General features: G+C 50.6%; 3 protein-coding genes across 7 annotated transcripts; 2 read left to right on the top strand and 1 right to left on the bottom strand.

Moving 5' to 3' along the window:
- Positions 1-927, top strand: SEBOX (SEBOX homeobox). Its single transcript, XM_063109166.1, has 3 exons — positions 1-52; positions 219-379; positions 547-927. Exons 1-3 carry the CDS (start codon positions 22-24, stop codon positions 925-927), a joined length of 573 nt encoding a protein of 190 aa, XP_062965236.1. The 5' UTR covers positions 1-21.
- Positions 928-3,364: 2,437 nt separating this feature from the next.
- Positions 3,365-7,244, bottom strand: TMEM199 (transmembrane protein 199). Of its 2 annotated transcripts, none has more exons than XM_063112396.1 (6): positions 7,017-7,244; positions 5,932-6,005; positions 5,532-5,621; positions 4,865-4,907; positions 4,546-4,658; positions 3,365-4,245 (listed from the first exon to the last, which is right to left on the bottom strand). In XM_063112396.1, the coding sequence occupies exons 1-6, from the start codon at positions 7,225-7,227 to the stop codon at positions 4,150-4,152; spliced, it is 627 nt and encodes a 208-aa protein (XP_062968466.1). In that variant the 5' UTR covers positions 7,228-7,244; the 3' UTR covers positions 3,365-4,149. The 2 variants fall into 2 exon arrangements, with proteins under 2 accessions (XP_062968466.1, XP_062968468.1); XM_063112398.1 differs by having other exon boundaries at positions 3,365-3,729.
- A 116-nt stretch (positions 7,245-7,360) lies between these two features.
- On the top strand, positions 7,361-15,223 carry POLDIP2 (DNA polymerase delta interacting protein 2). Of its 4 annotated transcripts, none has more exons than XM_063109337.1 (11): positions 7,361-7,582; positions 8,961-9,042; positions 9,961-10,004; positions 10,701-10,797; positions 10,972-11,047; positions 11,252-11,359; positions 11,808-11,944; positions 12,768-12,794; positions 13,006-13,131; positions 14,177-14,256; positions 14,748-15,223. In XM_063109337.1, the coding sequence occupies exons 1-11, from the start codon at positions 7,422-7,424 to the stop codon at positions 14,860-14,862; spliced, it is 1,053 nt and encodes a 350-aa protein (XP_062965407.1). In that variant the 5' UTR covers positions 7,361-7,421; the 3' UTR covers positions 14,863-15,223. The 4 variants fall into 4 exon arrangements, with proteins under 4 accessions (XP_062965407.1, XP_062965406.1, XP_062965405.1 ...); XM_063109336.1 differs by having other exon boundaries at positions 12,982-13,131; XM_063109335.1 differs by having other exon boundaries at positions 9,907-10,004.
- The last annotated feature ends 347 nt before the right edge of the window (positions 15,224-15,570 follow it).

Here is a 15,570-nt window from a genome sequence, read left to right as displayed (position 1 = left end):
TCCTCACCCTCTGCCAGCTCCATGGCCAGCCCTGTGGATGCCTCTCCAGCAGGTGGTCTGATGGGGAAGGGGTGGGCAGGGTGAGGAATGTGGTGCAGGGTGGGAAGGGGAAAGGTTTGTGGGGGGGCAAGTAGGGGCTTCAGGGTCTGTTGAGGGCTTTGAGGCTGGGGGGAGGCTTTTGCAGGGAGTCTTGGCTTGACCCCCATTCTGGCCCACAGGCCATGCCAGTGGGTTGGGTCCCCACCGGAGAAAGCGGACCACCTTCAGCAGAGGACAGCTGCTGGAGTTGGAGAGGGTGTTTGCAGCATGGCCCTATCCTGACATTGGCACCCGTGAGCACCTGGCCCAAGTCACCAGCCTTCCTGAAGCCAAGATACAGGTGAGCTGTGTATACTCTCTCAGGACAGGGTACTCTCACTCAGCCATCTTCTGGGCTCTACCCACAGTCCCTTCTCTTTGGGTATCCTGCCTTCAGGGTCTGTTTTCCCTGTCTCTGGGGGGAGAGGGTGCTGGAACCAGAACAGACCCCTTCTTCTTCCTTACCAGGTGTGGTTCCAGAACCGTCGGGCCAAAAGAATCAAGAACAGGAAGCCAGGAGGTCTCAGCCCCAGGCCTGAGCCCCCCAAGAGCTCCTGTTCTCTTCCAGACACCCTCCAGCAGCCCTGGGAACCCCGAGTGCTGGGCCAGCCCCCACCCTCCACCAGCACCCTTCAGCGCACCTCAGCATGCCGACATGCCTCCTGTCCAGCTCCTAGCTTGGGCCCAGGGCAGGGCTGGCCAGGGGCTAAAGCTGCAACCCCAAGGGGACCAGCCAGGGCTTCAGGGGTCCACCCTTCTTTGGAGCAAGGTGCTCCCCAGACCTCGCTCAGCAGCCTGTCTGACCTCATCTATGCCTCGGCCATTGTCACCAACGTGGATCACTCCTAATCTAGGTCCAGAATTTGCAAGACCCTTCCTCTGGCTCCTGCAGCCCACCCTGCCCCTCCTAGGACTGAACACATCAAATGTGGATTCCCTGCCCCCTCCTTTTATACAAGGGAGTTCTCTTACAGGAGGGAGTTTAGCTCAGGGATCCCTCCCTTCCACTGGCCACCAGGCCAGCCTAGATGCAGGTTCTATGCAGTGACTGAGGCCTGGCTCCTGCTGCCGAGCACCCTGGCTCCTCCTGGGGCATATGCCCATTGTCTTGGCAGGAGGTATCTTCAGAAGGATGAGTTAGTGGGCTTTGCCTTCCACCTCTCCTGCCAGGCCTGGTCCCCAATTCTTCTCACCTTGACAACCTCCTCCCTCTGAGGGGGCAGCCACCTGTCTCCTGAGGGCCTTTCAGACCATTGCCTAACTAACTGCTAAGTGAGCTAGGAGCGGAGAGTGCTGCTTCTAATCTAGATGCTGGAGGCCTACCCTTTTATGTTGCAGGGCCCCCTCTCCTGACCTCCTACCACCTGGACAAATTAATCAGAACTGTGGATCTGAAGAGGGAGTGATATTAAAGTAATAAAGTAGAAATAGGAGCCCGGGGCTTATGTTGATTTAATTTTCACAAAGATCAGCTTGGCTGCCCTCTCAGACAACCTGACAGATTTGAGGTGGAGGGGGGTGCAACAGCACTGGGTTTTGGTATCACTGTCATCTGTAATACCAACTAATCTCCAAATAAAACCCAAACTCTGTACCTTAATCTGGACTGTTGTGTGCTGCAAATGAATGGGGACAAGGGCCATTTGCTTTGGAAATTTATCTCCATCACCTAATCCCTAAATAGGGCCAGGTTCCACAGATTCTGGGTGGGAGGTATTACCCAGGCTTCTGCTGGGATTAGTTAGAGGGATAGTTAATTGGAGAGCTTAGGACTCTGACTGACAGACCCTGGGGAGAAGGAAGCCTCCACTGGCACCCCCTTGTTCCTGGTCCCACAGATTCCAGGACATTCCAGTTGCCTCCACTTCCGGAGCTGCTCTGCTTCGGAGGGAAAAGCATGGATTGGTGTGCACTGGATTCAAATCCTGACTGTTATGTAACCATGGCAACTGTCTGAAACTCTTTGTGCCTGAAAAGTGTGGATGATAGATAATACTTGTTTCTTCTCCACTTGGGTAATGAGAAATAATGTAAGTAAAGAGCTTCACTTGGTGTGTGACACACTGTGAAAACTCAATAAATGTTAGTTGCCTCTCCCTCTCCAGGGAACTGGGAAGGCCTTTGAGGAACTGGGAAGGCCTCAAATTCTTATTCCTCTCACCTCCTGCCAAGCACTTCCTGGACTAGAGTGCACTGGAGAAAGCATGGTATGGTGAAACAGAGGAAGCGGCTGAGAGAAGACAGAGCTCCCTTCTTTGTGCCAAGAACTAGAGGACAGGCCACCTCATGGCTGTTTCTAACTCTGCCTTTGCACAATGGCCATTTCCTCATTACTCACTGGGCAGGAACTAGGTCTTTTCCGTCCATCCCCAGAAGCTAGCACAGTGCCTGGCCCATAAAGCAGCTCTCAATAAGTGCGCAATGCCACAAAAGCCTATTTGCTTTTGAGTAGGGGATTGGGATCTGGTGGAATGGTGAGGGGAGGACAGAATGACTCCAATTTCATCATGAGATACCCCTGGGTCAGAATCTGTTGGGGGAGACCTGTTCTTTAACATTTTGAAGTCTTCCAACCTACATCCAGGTTCCTGGGGGATATGGAAGCTTAAGGATATGTGGACAGCCTGGCCCAGAGACTGCAGACACAGGTAAGTACAGCCATGAATCTCCACAAAGCTTCAGTGTAGCCTTTTTTTTTTTTTCCCCTGACTGATAAGGGGATCGCAACCCTCGGCACGGTGTTGTCTGCACCACGTGCAGCCAGTGAACGCACTGGCCATCCCTATATAGGATCCGAACCCGCGGCCTCAGCACTACCAGTGCCGCACTCTACAGAGTGAGCCATGGGGCCCTTCAGTGTAGCTTTTAAAACCAATCAGATCAGGTCACAAAGAACACTGTAAAATGCCACCTACATTTTCTTCTCACAGTGGATACTTCCCCCCTCACAGAGAAAATATCTACTGAGCCAATTAGTACGTAATTTATAAGAAAAGCACTTTTTGGGGGAAAAAAAAAAAAGGACCACAGGAGTGTGTACAGTGAGTCCAACATTAGGAGCAGACCCTGAATAATTCTCAGAACTCCGGAAATCTTTGTACTTTGTGTTATTTGTCATAGGCTTTGAAATAAGAGTACACCAGATACAATAAATATTTATTGGATAAATAACTAAGACAGCTTACCCATTGAAAGGCAGCTGGATAGATGCTCACGAGATAGAAGACTAAGTATCTTTTAATTGTAATAAATTTCTGTAAACCATGGAAAACACACACACAAAAACTAAAGATGATACCCTTTTAAGTGCCTAATACAGATTCTACCATCACATTGATAATCTATGTTCTCAGAAGCTTAACATTACACAGAGACTACAGGACAACACAGGAGTCTTTGGCTCCATTTAACAGAGGAAGGACCACAGCTGGTCATCTGATCTCTCTCAGTCTGTTTAGTCTTCTGGAAAAGGGGCCTAACATCATTTCCTTTTCCAAAAAAATAGATGCCTTGCTTGCAGTTCCACCATCCCATACCAACTGATCTCTCTCTTATTTGATGTCTGTTCTCTGATCAGTCTCTCTTCCAGCACAAACTGCAAAAAAAGGATCCTTTCTGCTTTCTTGGAGGTTTCTGATCTCAATTACAGGTCTGCATCAAAGATGTGTGGACAAAGGATGGCAATCAATTTGTGCCCTTGGATAAGTTCAAGGGAGTATGGTCTACTTACGGGAAGGCCCGGATTCCATTTACTACTGATGGAAAAACCCCAGCCCCAGCAATGCCCAGAATGGACTGGAGAAGTCAGATGAGCAGCACGTTTGGGAGAAGGTACTGACAGACCAGTTCTTTCAGTTTTAAAGATGTGTTCTTGTCTAAATCTCCTCCATTGCTCCCTTTGGAAATGCACAGAGGATGGGCTCCAGGTGGGAAGCAGATGGCCTGGCTGTTCCTCTGAGTAACTAGACTGAGTACAAAGAGCCTGATGGGTTGACTGTGAGAGTCAGTGATTTGCGGTTGGGAGCCTGGAGCCCCCAAGACCTACTCCAGACTTTGATGATGAAGCACCAGTTATAACTCTCCCAACTCGCCTTCCATCGCCCGCACCATGACATACAGCTCGGCCAGACCTACCACTGAGGCGACGATCAATGCAGCCAGCACCCGCTGGGGAGGGGAAGAACCAGGCTGAGGGCATGCAGACTAATACCCAACTCTGCAGTCCTTAGAACTTCTAATGAGGATGGATAACCCCCAACCTAACCCCTAAGTTGGTGGAGGAGAAGAAAAGAGGATCTGGCATTTCTTGGGGTTATCACCCGCTTCCCTACCTGTTGGAGAGCTCAAATGCCCTCCCTGTTTACTGCATAAATATCAGTTCAATATCTAACCCGTGCAAGGCACTTTCATCACTTTCCCACTAATACCCCCACCTGGGGTGACTTGCTCTGCCCAGTGCCTACTCACCGAGGCCATTTCTGTGAAGATATACTGGCTTCCAAGGTAAGTGCAGACGAAGGCAGCTGCCACCGTGACAATGAAGTTGAAGATGGTGATGACCAGAGCCTTCACTGACCTCACTTTGGGGAGGAGCCCAGAGAAGAAACCTTTTGGTCAGCATTCTCCAGGAGGCCCTCTAATCTCATGGCTGCCTCCCCCATCAACTGGGTTCCCCTCAAACAGCAAGCCTGAATAGCTCAGCCTTTAACCCAGGCCACTGGGGTGAGAAGGAACACCAACTCATTCTAGGGAGAGGCATTAGCAGCCAGGTTTCCTAGTATCTCACCTTGCTTTCCCAGATCACTGAGAGTTCCACCATGCCTTGAATCCTGGGAAAAAGGAAAAGCAGATGATTTCAGAATGGAAGCAGCTCAGAGGTAGCCCAGAGATCACCCATTTTTAGTATGGCCTCAGCCCTCCCTATTCCCCAACCCATTAACTCTATCTTCTCCATGGATTCTTTTGTTTAGGACCAGTTTAACTCTTTTCTGGACCACAGAGCAAGCATTTCGGAGAGAGGACATAGGCTCTCAGTACCCACCTACTCCTCTCCTGTTCCAGAGCATAAGCATGCCAAAGAATAGTAAACAGCCCTTTCAGAAGAAAGGCTCCAAGGTTTATCTCTACAATGTTTAAGAATAGCTCACCATCTAAAGCCAGAGTCTAAGTGAATGAGTTGAGAATTGTATTTAGTTTGTATGTAGCACCGAGCTCCTATTATTCCTTAATAGTACACAAACAAAGGGCTGGCCCGTGGCTCACTTGGGAAGGTATGGTGCTGATAACACCAAGGCCACAGGTTCGGATCCCTATATAGGGATGGCTGGTTAACTCACTTGGGAGAGCGGGGTGCTGACAACACCAAGTCAAAGGTTAAGATCCCCTTACCAGTCATCTTTAAAAAAAAAAGGAGGGGGGCTACTCAGTCCATGTATTGAAGAACAGGCTTTTACCTGACAGGTGACATTGCGGGTGATCCGCTTATATTCCTCATTGGCCAGCTGTATCTTAATCTTCTCTAGCCGGGCAACCAGCTCTGGGTTCTGAAGCAGAAAAATCAAATGAGAAGCACATGATATTCCCAGCTTGCTAGACAGTATGTCACAATCACTGGTTCTAGAGAGCAAAGCACTGCTAAGGGTACCAGGAGAACCACATACCTCCAGTGCTTTTTTTTGGATTTCAGTTTTCCAAGCTGTCAAATAGGGAGGACAATATCTGGTACCCCCATCCCAGATCCCAAAGATTTAACAGACAAAATTTCAAGCCAAAAACTTGATTCATAAATTCGATGTATCATGAATAAGTCCAACTCGGCCAATACCTACTCTCATAAATATACCCCTTACATACCCGGGGAGGCTTCACAACTTCTGGGAGATAGATTTCACTGCCTTCTAGGAGCTCATGAAGGTACAGTGTAGAATCTGGGAAGAAAAGGTATCCACAAACTTAGTTATCTACAGAGTTAAACTTGAAGGATTAAGATCACAGAAGGGTCTAACCCGTCTCTCTACCAAAATGAAACATGGCCATCATTATATCAATCCATCTACAGGATCATTTTCAATTGATAAGAACCTAGGACAACATAAGTATCTCATAGTGCTGCAGGGCTGACTTTGTCATCTCTCAATTATCCTACTAATGTTACAACTAACACATAAGCCATCTACATTTACTTTTGGGTTAGGTCATTTCTGTGGCCACAATAGATCTGCCTTCAATAGGTTTAAGCCACAGTGACGCTAAATACTGAGAACACTGTATTGATACTCTCTAAGTCCCTTTTTAGTTCTAGTAGTTGAACACTCTACCCTTTGTACTTCTTGCTAGGCTACGTTGATTGTGGCAAAATACCTTACACGCTAGTTTATTCTATTCCCTCTTTTTACAGATAAAGGAACTAGGCCCGGGGAAGAAAAATGACTCCTTCGAGGAGAGTTAGTGACAGAACCAGGATTTGAACGCAGATGCTACTCCCAGTCCAGATCTTTCAACACAGCTTTCCATATCCTATCTCAAAAAAAGTATCGGATTTCACCACCCTTGCTTTTAAGATGAAAAGAAATCCATATCTGCAAGTAGGACAAACTCGCTATGCTAAGTTCTTCCCTTATGTGGCTAAAAAGGAAGAAACCGAACCTGTAAGATGGCATTGGGTTATAACATGAACTTCCTCAAGGGTCAGGTGGACCTACGTGTGCCTGGAAGTGAAGAGGGGGACTTTCAAGAGAGAAGAAACTGCACAAGTTTTGTCATCCACGAGGAGTTCCCGCGGGATTTAAGAAAGGAGCGGGTAGCCCTAGGGTTTATGAGGTGACAATCGGCTGGACAGATGAGTGCTCCGCGGGCGAAGAAGAGTGATGGAAAAAGACCTTAGGAGGGAGTAGATCTGGAAACACGGAGGCGACCCCGGACCAGAGCCTGGGGCTCACCCCTTTCTCTCAGGTGCTGATGCAGACCCCGGATCAGACGGAAGGAAACCAAGCGTCGGGGGCCACTGGGGCTATCGCCGCCCGTGTGCTTCTTCCCCAGCACGGCCTCGAGCTCGGCCCGCAGCTTTCGGGGCAGCTGCTCTGACTCCAGCTCCCCGCCGGGCCCCAAAGCGCGCACCAGTCGCTCGCCCGCGAGCAAGGAGGACGCCATGTCTAGCCGACTCTACAATCAGGTGACCTCGAACTCGGACTTCCGCTCGCCGTGCGCCGGAAGTAGCTGGGGGCTTGCGGGGCCGAGGGCCGAGGGGGCGGGGACGCGCGCGGGGCAGTGTGGGGCGGGGGCGGGGCGCCGCCCGGCCGCGGGTCGGGCCTGTGTCAGCGGCCGAGCCGGCGCTCGGGCGGGACATGGCGGGCTGTGCGGCCCGGCGGGTCCTGGCCGTGGGGAGCCTCTGGTGGTCCCGGTCGCTGACCGGGTCTCGGGGGCCGAGGCCGCTGTGTGCGGCGGGTGGAGCCCGTGCCTTCCCGCCAGCGGCGACTACGACGACGCGGAGGCACCTCTCGTCCCGGTGAGGGACAACGAGGGGGCGCAGGGTCCCGTCCCGGAGCCCAGGGAGCTTGTTCCCCGCCAGTGAGGAGGTCGGGAGGCGGGGCCGGCGCCGGGTGACTGGAGGGCCCTTCCCTGCGCTGCCCGGGACGTGTGCCAGGAGCAGGGAAGGGAGCGCGGCCCAGAGCCCTGGCTGTGCAGGGCTGGCGTTGAGGGGGAGCTAGTAACCCTCCCCGAGCGGAACCTACTGCCCCGGCTGGGGTCCCCAGCACCGCTGTTGGTGGGCAGCCTTTCATTTAGCTCTAGGGCCTTTGACTTGAACGCCCAGCCTCTAAACTGGGTCAAGGCCTCTCTCAGAAAGATGCTAGAGGTGGGAAACAAGACTCTTGAGCGTGGGCCCTCGTGGATTCCAGGTTTCACTGCGACCTTGGAAAGACCTGTTTTCTCTCTGTGACTTGGGCAAGGGGGTTTGAGGCCGTGGGGATGGTGTGAACAGTGTCTCTGTGGGTGGGATAGGCAGATCAAATTGGGGCCAGGAATCAGTGGGAGGAAGCATAAGGTTCACATCTCCAAAATAGTAAAAATAACAGTTCTTTGAAGGGCCCCGAGAAAGAGCAGCCCTGTTCAGACAGGTATCTATCTGACAGCTGACCTTTTAGTGGCTGAGATTAAACACCGCTATTGGGGAGAAAGATGAAAATCCTTTGCAATTTAAGACCCCTGTGATGTGGATCTGAACAAAAACAATATTCAGAGACCAGGTTTATGTAAAGCAGGGGGTACAGTAGGAAATCTAGAGATGATTAAGCCCTTCAAGAGCAGTCAGTGTAAGGTCTATAGAGGGGGATATGGGCAGGGAATTATAATCCACAACAAATATTTTTTGAGCACTTTTTATGCATTATTCTCTGAGGGGCAGCACAGGTGAATCAGATACAGGTGTTGCTGTCAGGGAACTTAGAGTCTCTATGGAGATAAGACACAGTCACAAATAACTGAAAATCAAAGTGGGAAGGACAGTTAAAATGCTGTGGGAGGTCAGCAGGGTGGGTTAGGAAAGAAATGGGGGCAATGGGTAAGCGGGGTATGAGGGCTTGATATGAAGAATGCTGAATGAAGAGAGAAGAAAATGATCTGGGAGTAATCATACCTAACACTGGGAGACTGGGGAGTTTTATTTACTGAGGAGGGGGCTGTGGCTGGATCTCAAAGGAGAAAAGGCAACAGCTCTGTGATGTGGTGGCTTGGCAAAGCCCTCACCTGCTGTAGATGGCCACACTGCCCCAGCCCTTCTCTGCTGTCGTTGCGCTGGCCCTCTGTATCCTAGTGGCTTTTTCTGATGGATAAGTACCATTACTGTCTCAGCTTTTCAGTTGCTTGTTTTTTTCCTTCCTACTCAGAAACCGACCAGAGGGCAAAGTGTTGGAGACAGTCGGTGTGTTTGAGGTGCCAAAACAGAACGGAAAATATGAGACTGGGCAGGTGAGTATAGGGCTGGGTCGTCTTTTGATTTCAGGGAGTGCTTCACTTCTGAAAGGAGTCAGATTTGGTCACAGGCCTGAATGGTATCGTTCTTTATTCATTCCACCTTGAAGTTTGGTGCCAGACCAGAATCACAAATTTTTAAGATGGGATTTCTGTTTTCCTGGATTTGAATGTGTTTAATGTGTCAGTGGGTTCTCTTTCCAAGTTAGTGTGGCCAGGGATGGTCTGGACTGTAGGGAAGAGAAAGCCAAGTTGCTGAAGATTCCTCTAACATAGTGAGTGGTGCGAAGCCAGTGGAGGGAGCTTTCAGAAAAGTACACCTTTGATGCTTTGTCATGGTAAAACTAATAACAGTGTGGTAAACTCTGGGTGTGAGGCTCTTTTTCTGCATCATCTTTGTTCCAGGTCCACTGGGATAGATTTAGGCCCCTTGTAAGTAAAGAAGACTTTTCGTTTATTCTGTATATATTTTTTTGGTTTGCCTACAGTGGACCAGGCTTTGTTCACTAGGGTTAAATCAGAAAGTAAGGTGGACCTGATTCCGGCCCTCATGGAGTTTACAGTCTAGAAAGGAATTAGTGATGTGCAAATGGTCAATGGCTATACACTGTGCTAAATTTTGGGGAGGTCAAGGAAGGTTTCCTGGAGGCCAAGGCTGTGACCTAAAGGATGAGTAGAATTAGCTAGGTAAAGAGGGATAAGAGTGTTCCAGAGTTGGTCAGGGTTAATCACGGATTTCAAGGGAAAAGGTGGCAAGACCTTGTGCTGGAGTTGCCTTCATCTCTGCTGCTTTGTAGTTTGGGGCCCACCTGGATGGATTTGGTAGACTGCAGACTCAATGAAGCCTCTGTTTCCTCCCAGCTTTTCCTACATAGTGTTTTTGGCTACCGAGGTGTCGTCCTCTTTCCCTGGCAGGCCAGACTGTATGACCGGGATGTGGCTTCTGCAGCTCCGGAAAAGTAAGTTTCCCTGTTGTGTCTTGCAGTGTCCTCAGGAAGAGGCCTGGCTCATGGCAGGCATATGTAATTGGGGTCCCTGGGGTGAAGACAGCATCCTCCTGGGCCTTAGAAGCAGCCCCAGAGTACTTCTCTGGCACTAATATCCATGGAGACAAAAGTGTTGAGTGCCAGGGACAGTCTTAAGACAGAGGGTCCCTTTAGGCCTTCCCAGAATGCTCTCCCAGACTACTCTCAGTTTTCATTGTAATACCCCAGAGGGCATTTGGGGGACCAGTCTTCTTGATTTCTTGATGTTCAGTTGGAATCTATCCCTTAATCTCACATCATTACTAGAGAACATTAAAAAAGAAAAGGTCCAGCTCCACTAAGTGATCGCAGACAGCCCCTGGGATGTGAGAAGAGGAGGGTACACAGGGCCCTGAGGACTGAGGTGGCAATTTGATTTTCTCAACCCTTCTTCCCAGAGGCATCCAGAGAGTAAGACAAATGATGACTCTGTGCCATGGGTCCCCCACGTTCCATTGTTTGCCTCTGACTGAGCAGCTGGGCTGGGGTGTTGCTGAGCAGGTGCCCAGCCAGTGCGAACGCCCCTTCCGATCAGGGACCAGTCTGCTTAGGTGAGGAGGTGGTAGGGAGTTGAGTCAGGCACAGCTTCCATTTCTCTCAGGGTGATCTTGGGTTTATCACACCCCACAGAACAGAGAACCCTGCTGGCCATGGCTCTAAGGAAGTGAAAGGCAAAACTCACACTTACTATCAGGTGCTGATTGATGCCCGTGACTGCCCACATATAGTAAGTAAGCAAGATGCCTGGGCCTGGAGGGCCTCTCCACAGGAGGGAAAGGCCTGTGCCCCAATGAGGACGAGGGAGGGAGAGGGGTTAAACAGAGCCCAGATTAGCCTTGGGCCCCATGGCCTCGGGACTGGACCGTGGCCAAGAAAGCCCCTGACTCACTTCTTGCCTTAGTCTCAGAGATCTCAGACAGAAGCTGTGACCTTCCTGGCTAACCACGATGACAGCCGGGCCCTTTATGCCATCCCAGGTAAGTAGTTAGCATCTGAATGGTACCTGTCAAGACTCAGGGAAAGGATTCTAATGTCCTGTCATCTGCTGGGAGGGATTATGATGCTGAGAGGTATGGTGCTAGGGTCATCCCACACTGGGACAGGGCCGGGAAATGTTTCTTCTCAGCCCTGTTTTTCTCCTCTTCTGTGTGGGTTTCAGTGTCTTTTCCTCTCTGTGCCAGGCCTGGACTATGTCAGCCATGAAGACATCCTCCCCTATACCTCCACTGATCAGGTTCCCATCCAACATGAGCTCTTTGAAAGATTTCTTCTGTATGACCAGACAAAAGGTAATCTCTCTCAAGAAGGGAGCTGGAATAGGAGAGCCCTTTCTTCAAAGAGAATAGCACAGAAATAATTCCAAAGCTCTACTTCTGCAACCCTTTTCAGCCTCCTGTTAGACCTCTCAGGTTGATGGCTATCATCTCCTTACAGATATGGAAACTGAGGCTCAGGGATGATGAAAAGTGACTCAAGGTTGCTAGCTAGGAACGGAGCGAGGTCTGAAAACCAGGGCCCTTAACTCCCAGTTCAGTTCTCTTCCCACGATATTGCCTACCTTTTCAGGGCTTACTCTTGTTAGCAGCTTGCCTTTTTCCAGCCTGTATGTTTGCTTCATGTGTTGGTGTCCTGTTTGCCTGGGGCCCCCACTGGAACAGTTTTCTAGGAGGGGCAGTTGGAGAGTGGGTACAACGCCCTGGACTGTGGCCTGGACTAACCAGTTGTCTGTTGCCCCAGCACCCCCTTTTGTGGCTCGAGAGACGCTACGGGCCTGGCAAGAGAAGAATCACCCCTGGCTGGAGCTTTCCGATGTCCACCGGGAGACAACGGAGAACATCCGTGTCACCGTCATCCCCTTCTACATGGGCATGAGGGTATATGTCCAGCCTGGGCCCCTTCCTATAGGGCTAGGCTTCAGACTGTGTTTGGTGTCCCCAGCGTGACTGTTGGGGGTGGTGTCTAAATTTAAATCATGTCCCTGTGGTTCTGCTCCCAAGTGCTGCATGTTGGGTGGGGTCGAGCTTCTTGGCAGTGGCTGGCACCAAGGCCTAGAGCAGGAAAACCTACAGGTCCCAGGAAGGAGTCTTCTGTGCTGACTCTTCTTTCTTCCCTCTTGCTCAAAGGGAGCCATTTATGAAGTTTATGAAGAATATACACATACTTGTTCAAAACTGTAGGCTGCGCTTCACACTTTCTATACACACATTTATTAAGCTGCTTCTTGTCTGTCTATAAGCTAGGCCCTGGGGATACAGCTATAGATGAAATACTGTCCCTGTCTTCCAGGAGCTCATGGTAGTGGGGGAGGCTAACATACAACATACAAAGTATTGCAGTAAGAGAGGGATGTGGGAGGCGGAGAAGGACAGGGGCCTGGGCCAGCTGTGATGGGGGCGGGGCTGGCAAGGAGGGTTGTGAGAAAAGTAAGAGCCCTGCAGCTGGTTTCTGCTGGCATCCAGCTCTGTAGCCAATCTTGACAGGATGGGGAGGAGGGAGGTCAGGCATGGACACAGGGGAGGCTGCCTTCCCGTGGCCTTGTTGGCCATAGTTCAGTCATTCATCGTCATCATCCCACTGATACAGCTTGGTCTGTTTCTGCAGCCTTCCTGGAACACATCTACTCCATTGGAGAGATGTTGATTGGAATAGACTTGGTGTTGCCCTCGGGAACTTAAATTCTTTGTGTTTTTCCTCCAGGAAGCCCAGAATTCCCATGTCTACTGGGTGAGTGTTTCCCTCAGGGGAGGAGGGGCGCTCAGGAGGTGTGCATGGGGGTCAGGTGGGGAGATTTACCTGGGGTGGGATTTACCTGGGGTGGGTGGGGGTGGAGCCTGTGTCAGCCTTTGCTGCCTTTTGCTCTCTGCAGAATTTGGGGTTGGTTAGCCCAAGGTCTATTCTTTCTCAAACACAGACTCTGTCCCCCACACCCCCACAGTGGCGCTACTGTATCCGCTTGGAGAACCTCGACAGTGATGTGGTACAGCTCCGAGAGCGGCACTGGAGGATATTCAGTCTCTCTGGCACCTTGGAGACAGTGCGAGGCCGAGGGGTGGTGGGCAGGGTGAGCATCATTGGGCCAAGAATGTCCAGTTTCTGGTCCTGCCTAGCAGGTCTAGGGGCTTAGTGCATGGTTTCCTCCTCTCTGGTTACAGATAGAGGCTCACTGTGTGAACATATTGGGTTGTTTTGGGTTAGAAATCTTATAACAACCCTGTGAGATAAGTTCCTTATAGTGCATTTCACAGATGAAGAGAGACTGAAATGTTAAGTAACTAGACCATGGTTCCATAGCTAGTAGTGGCAGGGTCTGGATTTAAATCTAGGTGAATATGAAATCAGAGCCTGTGTAGTTTTCATTGACTGGCATAATGTCTTTTAAAACCCTGAAACTGAGTGCCCTTAGGTGGGGCATGTACCCCCTACCATTCCCAAGTGTCTTGCCTCTGTCTCTTCACACTGTACATCTTCCGCTGGTCTTCAAAGAGTTTTGATTTTGCAATTGCTGCCTACCGCACTCTGTCTCCTGAGAAATAAAGTCACAAGTAGTACTGGTGCCTGGGGCCACATTCAACAAGCACTTATCCAAGGCAGCAGGGAGTTGGAGAAGCAGGGAGGTAAAGTGAATATGAACAGGGCTTTGAAATTAAATAGTCTGGCTTCAAATTCCAGCTGTGTTACTTACTCACTGCATAACTTTGGGCAAGCTATTTAACCAAAATATGTTAGTGCTAAAATCACACCTATTATCTTTTGATTGCTTAGGAGAATTAAATCAGCAAGGTTTTGCAGAGTACCTGCCATGGTGCCTGGCACTTAGCACTCATGAATGAACACTGGAAGGAATATTTAGAGTAAGTCCTGTGCCCAGTGTCTTTGCCTGGTGCCCTCAGGCATTAAGTCTGAGATGATCTTTCGGAGTCAAAATAAAAGGCTCAGGCCAATGGCCATGCTGTGGGATGAGTTACTGCAGGCAGTCATTGCAGGAGTGCTGGTGTGTGGGCTGGGGGCATCCAGTCCTGGTGAATGGGCAGTCAGCGTGTGGCCCTGGAGTTCAGGGAACTTGTCCCTGGGGCTTGGCCTAATCCATCTTGCCTGAACCCTTACAGGAACCAGTGTTATCCAAGGAGCAACCTGCATTCCAGTATAGCAGCCATGTCTCCCTGCAAGCTTCTAGTGGGCACATGTGGTAAGTGAGCATGTGCTGGGGCAGGTCAGAAAAGTGAGAGCTCATAGCAAGTTCATAGCTTGCATTTAACTCTGGGCTAAGTTAAGTCCTGAGGTGGAAACTTATCTGCTGTTCGTTGTTGTGTGGGACTTAGGTCTGGTTCTTTATGACTATCTGTTTCCCAGTTCCCTATGGTTTGTGGACGGAGGACTTATGTCAAAGAGGTCCAGTGATTTGATGCTGCACTGAATTGCTCATGTGGTTGGGTTTTTTCCCCTGGTGTTTCACTCCTTAACCTGAAAGTACAGTTGGGTAGCTTATGCAGTGTGCATCTAAATGCCAGAATCTGGACAGATGTGTTTCTTTTTTTCATGTAGGGCCAAGAGGGGCTTGAGGGGCTCTGGACCAGACCTCTTGTCATGAGCTCTGGAGCTGAGGGAATGGGGCTGTCCAGATCCTCAGGAGGGCCTCAGCCCTGCCTCCCTCTAAACCAGCTTCTCTCTGACCCACAGGGGCACGTTCCGCTTTGAGAGACCTGATGGCTCCCACTTTGATGTCCGGATCCCTCCCTTCTCCCTGGAAAGCAATAAAGATGAGAAGACACCACCCTCAGGCCTTCACTGGTAGGCCAGCTGCAACCCTGAGGGCCCAGGTGCAGCCCCTGAGAAGAACAGCTCTCATCCAACAATTGCTGCAGAACTCTTTCTCTCCCCATCACGGGCCACAATGGGTCTCTTAATCAGTTGTGCCACTTGATTGTGGGGTTCTTTTTTTGGGGGGTGGTATAACTTTTCTTCAGAAGACCCATATAGGACTCATCCAAGGCTGCCTTCCTCATTAGCCCTGCCTACATCGTGTTCCAGAAAACCTTTCCACCGAGGAGTTGTGTTCAGCTGCTGCAGGCCTGGAGGAGTTTCCTGGCCTGTCACACAAGTTGTCTGGAATATGGGGTTTGGTCAATAAACCAGTGCACGCTTGGCCACCCTCACCGTCTGTGCCCCCACGGTCTCAGGCTCCCTGTCTGAACCACTGGGGGCCCTTGATTGCTTTCTGTGCTCCCCTTCCAGGGAGCTGCCCCTCTGCTAGGGTGTGTGTGTTTCCCTCTGAGGCTGGAGGCTGGCTGTGCCTCTCAGCTGGTGGAGTGGACTCTTGTTCTCTTTTTTACCTCTGCCAAGTGCATAGAGGGACGCCAGGGTTGGAGTGGTCCGGCTCCTGGCACTGACCAAACATTGGCATCTCTGGCCCCCAGGCCTGAGAGAGGAGTGAGGCAAGCCAGTTGGGTTTCCTCTGGTCTTGCCAGCCATGAGCATGAGTCAGTCAAGCATCCAGACCACA

This window comes from Cynocephalus volans, chromosome 10 (genome assembly GCF_027409185.1).
Source record: "Cynocephalus volans isolate mCynVol1 chromosome 10, mCynVol1.pri, whole genome shotgun sequence".
Classification (NCBI taxonomy): domain Eukaryota; kingdom Metazoa; phylum Chordata; class Mammalia; order Dermoptera; family Cynocephalidae; genus Cynocephalus; species Cynocephalus volans.
This window is presented reverse-complemented; position numbering and strand designations above follow the sequence as displayed.